Source organism: Neovison vison, chromosome 7 (assembly GCF_020171115.1).
Source record: "Neovison vison isolate M4711 chromosome 7, ASM_NN_V1, whole genome shotgun sequence".
Classification (NCBI taxonomy): Eukaryota; Metazoa; Chordata; class Mammalia; order Carnivora; family Mustelidae; genus Neogale; species Neogale vison.
The window spans coordinates 153,933,074-153,938,678 of NC_058097.1; the positions used below are offsets into that span (position 1 = coordinate 153,933,074).

Sequence of the window (5,605 nt, forward strand, 5' to 3'; positions counted from 1 at the left end):
TACAAAGAGAGATTTGAGATGCATGCTGAGTGCCCCCTGAAGAGATAGCAGTGACAATTGCTCCTTTGAAGTTTAACTTCAGTAGACTCCAGAATGTTCTAATGTTGTAATTTATCTTAAATTTCTGTAAGTAATGACTGTAGAATTCATTTTTTTTACAGCTCCAAACTATTCTCTGTGGAGACCTTATTTAAAATATTGTTCAACGTAGGGCATCTGTGCAACTCAGAGTGTTAAACCTCTGCCTGTGGATCACATCCTGATCGCAGGGTCCTGGGATCCAGCCCCATATTGGGCTCTCTGCTCAGCAGGGAGCCTGCTTACCTATTTCTCTGCCTGCCTCTCTTCCTACTTGTGATCTTTCTCTCTCTCTCTCTGTCAAATAAATAAAATCTTCAAAAATAATATTGTTTGACAATCATGTGAGGACAGTTAAAAAATACTGTTGACGATAATTTTGCTCAAAATATCAACTTTGAAAACCATTTCCTTTTTCTCTTAGGAAAAATGTCTGTATCTTTGAAAGGCTCCAATTGCTCCAAATTCCAGGTCTCTGAGTTCATCCTGATGGGATTCCCAGGCATTCACAGCTGGCAACACTGGCTCTCCATTCCATTGGCAATACTCTACCTCTCTGCAATCGGTGCTAACATCCTCGTCCTCATCACCATTTGCCAGGACCCTGCCCTTCAGCAGCCTATGTACTATTTTCTAAGCATTCTGTCTGTGGTGGACATGGGCCTGGCCACCACCATCATGCCCAAGATCTTGGCCATCTTCTGGTTTGATGCCAAGGTCATCAGCCTCCCTGAGTGCTTTGCTCAGATTTATGCCATTCACTGCTTTGTTGGCATGGAGTCTGGTATCTTCCTCTGTATGGCTTTTGACAGATACGTAGCTATTTGTCACCCTCTTCGCTACCCATCAATTGTCACCAATGCCTTAATCTTAAAGGCTACTGTGTTCATGGTACTTAGAAATGGCTTGCTTGTCATTCCAGTGCCTGTGCTTGCAGCCCAGCGTAATTATTGCTCCAAGAATGAGATTGAGCATTTCCTGTGCTCTAACCATGGGGTCACTAGTCTGGCTTGTGATGACAGGAGGCCAAACAGCATCTTCCAGTTGATTCTGGCATGGCTTATAATGGGGAGTGACCTAGGTCTCATAATATTGACATACATTTTGATTTTGCGCTCTGTACTTAGATTGAACTCGGCTGAAGCTGCATCCAAAGCTCTGGGCACTTGTAGCTCCCATCTGATCCTTATTCTCTTCTTCTACACAATTGTTGTTGTGACTACAGTAATGCACCTGGCAGAACCCAAAGCTTCTTTGATTCCAGTTCTACTCAATGTGCTTCACAGCATCATCCCCCCTTCCCTCAACCCTATAGTTTATGCACTTAGGACTAAAGAACTCAGGGAAGGCTTCCAAAGGAACTTTTGTTGGAGATTAGGAAAGAACACCAGTCTGCAGTGATTTTCTCCATAATGTTACATTCTCTTCAGCTTCTTCCAGAACGGATAGTAGAATTTCAAATATGACAGGGAAAGTGAAAGCCTTTGAGATATCTTTTTCACAGTGTAAAAGAATGTAAAAACAAAAACAAACATTCCCAGTAGCTCCAAAATATTCATAAGAGATGATATTTACTACAAAGCTGTGATCACCAAGACAGCATGGTACTGGCATAAAAACAGACACATAGACAAGTGGAAAAGAGTAGAGACCTCAGATATGGACCCTCAACTCTACAGTCAATTAATCTTTGACAAAAGAGGAAAAAATATACAGTGGAAAAAAGACAGTCTCTTCAATAAATGGTGCTGGGAAAACTGGACAGCTATAAGTAGAGGAATGAAACTCGACCATTCTCTTACACCGTACATAAAGATCAACTCAAAATGGATAAAAGACCTCAATGTGAGACAGGAATACATCAGAATCCTAGAGGAGAATATAGGCAGTGACCTCTTCGATATCAGCCACAGCAACTTCTTTCAAGATATGTCTCCAAAGGCAAAGGAAACAAAAGTGAAAATGAACTTTTGGGACTTCATCAAAATTAAAAGGTTCTGCACAGCAAAGGAAACAGTCAACAAAACAAAGAGGCAACCCACGGAATGGGAGAAGATATTTGCAAATGACAGTACAGACAAAAGTTTGATATCCAGGATCTATAAAGAACTCCTCAAACTCAACACACATGAAACAGATAATCATATCAAAAAATGGGCAGAAGATATGAACAGACACTTCTCCAATGAAGACATACAAATGTCTATCAGACACATGAAAAAGTGTTCATCATCACTAGCCATGAGGGAGATTCAAATTAAAACCACATTGAGATATCAACTTATACCAGTTAGAATGGCCAAATTTAGCAAGACAGGAAGCGACATGTGTTGGAGCATATGAGGAGAAAGGGGAACCCTCTTACACTGTTGGTGGGAATGCAAGTTGGTGCAGCCACTTTGGAGAACAGTGTGGAGATTCCTCAGGAAATTAAAAATAGAACTTCTCTGTGACTCTGCAATTGCACTACTGGGTATTTACCCTCAAAGATACAGATGTAGTGAAAAGAAGGGCCATCTGTACCCCAATGTTTATAGCAGCAATGGCCATGGTCACCAAACTGTGGAAAGAACAAAGATGCCCTTCAATGGACGAATGGATAAGGAAGATGTGGTCCATATACACTATGGAGTATTATGCCTCCATCAGAAAGGATGAATACCCAACTTTTGTAGCAACATGGACAGGACTGGAAGAGATTACGCTGAGTGAAATAAGTCAAGCAGAGAGAGTCAATTATCATATGGTTTCACTTATTTGTGGAGCATAACAAATAGCATGGAGGACAAGGGGAGTTAGAGAGGAGAAGGGAGTTGGGGGAAATTGGAAGGGGAGATGAACCATGAGAGACTATGGACTCTGAAAAACAATCTGAAGATTTTGAAGTGGCAGGGGCGGGGGAGATTGGGGGAACCAGGTGGTGGGTACTAGAGAGGGCACAGATTGCATGGAGCACTGGGTGTGGTGCAAAAATAATGGATACTCTTATGCTGAAAATAAATACAAAATAAATTTAAAAAAGAGAGAGAGAGATGAATATATGTGGGGAAAGGAGGTACTTTCTACCAAACTAATGAAACAGAATAAAAAGTAGTGTTTATGAATTATATCTCTTTCCTAAAATAAAAATGAATAATATAATACATATATAACCAAAGAATTAGTGAGTGGGATATGAGTTACAGATCGTGATTATTCATTCACAACCGTAACGTAGGACGAAAGTTTCTATGCCTGGACAAGAGGCTAATGAAGATGTGGGCAGCATGAATAGAGGGAAGCAGATCTATATATGGACAAAATTAGAAGCCCAAATTTCTGCACAATGCCAGCCAATTCTCACGAGCTTTCTGCCCATATCGATATTGATTTGGGCAGAAAGCTCGTGAGAATTGGCCGGAAACCTTCGGTGAACCCCCATTTGTGGGAGCCTTCAAGGGAGCCACCTGGGGGTGGCCCAAAGTCCCTAGTGGCCAAAACCCTGCAAGAAAGAGCTCTAATGCCAGGTGTGTGTGAAGCACAAATCACCTCAGAACACTGGCCACCCCTGCCCTCTACTCGGCCCCCTGGGGAGCCTGCCTTGGCACTGGCAGATCTGGCCTGCCAGGCCCCTAGGCCCTGCCCTTAAGCCTACATTGGGTTTTCAGGCTGATGCCCCCATAGGCCTGGCCCCCATGCCCTCCAGACTGGGGACACCTGAGCCACACCTCAGGACTCCACCTGCCACCCAGGAGGAAACCATGTGTTTGGAGCTGCACAAAACCCTCAAGTAGGAGAAACCTGCATGATACCCTGAGGCCACCCTCCACACCCCCAACAAACCTCAACCTAAGGCTCAGCAAGACCTCCGCCTTCAACTATGCCCCGGGGGAGCTTGCCTCAGGGGAGGGCCACCCCCATTCTCTACTCAGCCCCCTGGGGAGCCCACCACACCACTGGCAGATTGGGTCTGCTATGCCTCTATGTCCTAACCCTAACCCTAGGTTGGATTTCAAGCTTGCATCCCAGAGGCCTGGACCCCAAGCCCTCTGGAATGGAGACTCCTGGACTCCCACATCCCAGGACTCTGCCTTCTGCACAGGAGGAAACCATGCCCTTCGGAGCTGAACAAAAACCTCAGGTGGAAAAATCGTCATGCCCCCCTGAGGCCACCCGCACATTTGGCGCACCCACAGGCCACAAATCCAGAGCCTGATGCTCAGCTGACCCCCGCCCTCAACTCTACTCCTGGGGAGCTCATCTCAGCGGGGAACTTTAGGGTAGCCACATGGGCTCAGCCCGTGGGTCCAGAGAGTCCCAACACACACCAAGCGAGAAAGTACTTCAAACACTAGGTGCACGCATGGCCTGCATTGCAGCACAATGCCAGCCAATTCTCACAAGCTCTCTGCCTAAATTGATATCAATTTGAACAGGAATCTCGGGAGAATTGTCCAGATCTCGTATTTAGCAGTGGGGGCCTTCAGGGAAGGGCATGGGCCTGGCCTATGGTCCAAGCTGTTGTGGCCTGAACGCTGCAAGAAAGCACTCCAAATGCCAGATGCCCATGTGGCCCAAATTGCCTCAGAAAACCGGCCACCCCCACCCTCTACTCAGCCCTGGGAAGCCCACTTAACTGCTGGCAGTTCATGCCTTCCATGCCCCTAGGACCTAATCCTAATCCTAGGTTGGGTTTTCAGCCTTCCATCCCCAGAGGCTTGGCCTCCAAGCCCTCCAGACCCATAGGACTCTGCCCACCACCCCCCCGAAGGAAACTGTGCCATTTGGAACTGCACAAAACCCTCAAAGGTGGGGAAACCTGCCTGCCACCCTTATGCCACCCCCGTATCCCATGGACCCTTGGATACAAGCCCACAGACTGACAGTCATCCTGATTCCACCCTCAATTCAGCCCCCCAGTACATTTGCCTCAGCTCTGGAAGATTGGGCCTGCCATACCCCTAGGTTGTGTTTCAGGCTTCTGTCTCCAGAGGCTTGGCACCCAAGGAATCCAGACTGGGGATCACTGAGCCACACCACAGTACACCGCCTGCTCCCCAGAAGGAAACCTTGCCATTTGGAGCCATGAAATGCCCTCAGAGTAGGAGAAATCTGCATCCCTCCTGAGGCCACCCCGACCTTGAGAAGTCCTCCTGGCCACAAACCTGAGGTTGACACTGATTCAGACCCATGTCCTCCGATCAGCCTCCATGGGAGCTCACCTCAGTGGCTGCAGATAGGGTCCCAATGTCCCTAGGTTCTTCTCCCTAACCCTAGTTTGGGTATCCTGACTTCTGTGCCTGAAGCCTGGCACCCAAGCCCTCTTCTTATAAAACCTTTCCAAAAAATAGAACTGAAAGGAAAACTTCCAAACCCTTTGGATTAGGCCAGCATAACCATGATTCCAAAACCAGACAAAGACCCCACCCAAAGGGAGAATTAGGGACCACTATCCCTAATGAATATGATGCAAAAATTCCCACCAACATACTAGCCAATAGGATCCAACAGCCCATTAAAAGGATGATTCAACATGACCAAACTGAAT

At 46.4% G+C, this 5,605-nt stretch overlaps 1 protein-coding gene across 1 annotated transcript; it reads left to right on the forward strand.

The window, feature by feature from the left end:
• The first annotated feature begins 504 nt into the window (after nucleotides 1-504).
• Nucleotides 505-1,479, forward strand: LOC122913548 (olfactory receptor 56B1-like). Its single transcript, XM_044260238.1, has one exon. It carries the CDS (start codon nucleotides 508-510, stop codon nucleotides 1,477-1,479), a length of 972 nt encoding a protein of 323 aa, XP_044116173.1. The 5' UTR covers nucleotides 505-507.
• The last annotated feature ends 4,126 nt before the right edge of the window (nucleotides 1,480-5,605 follow it).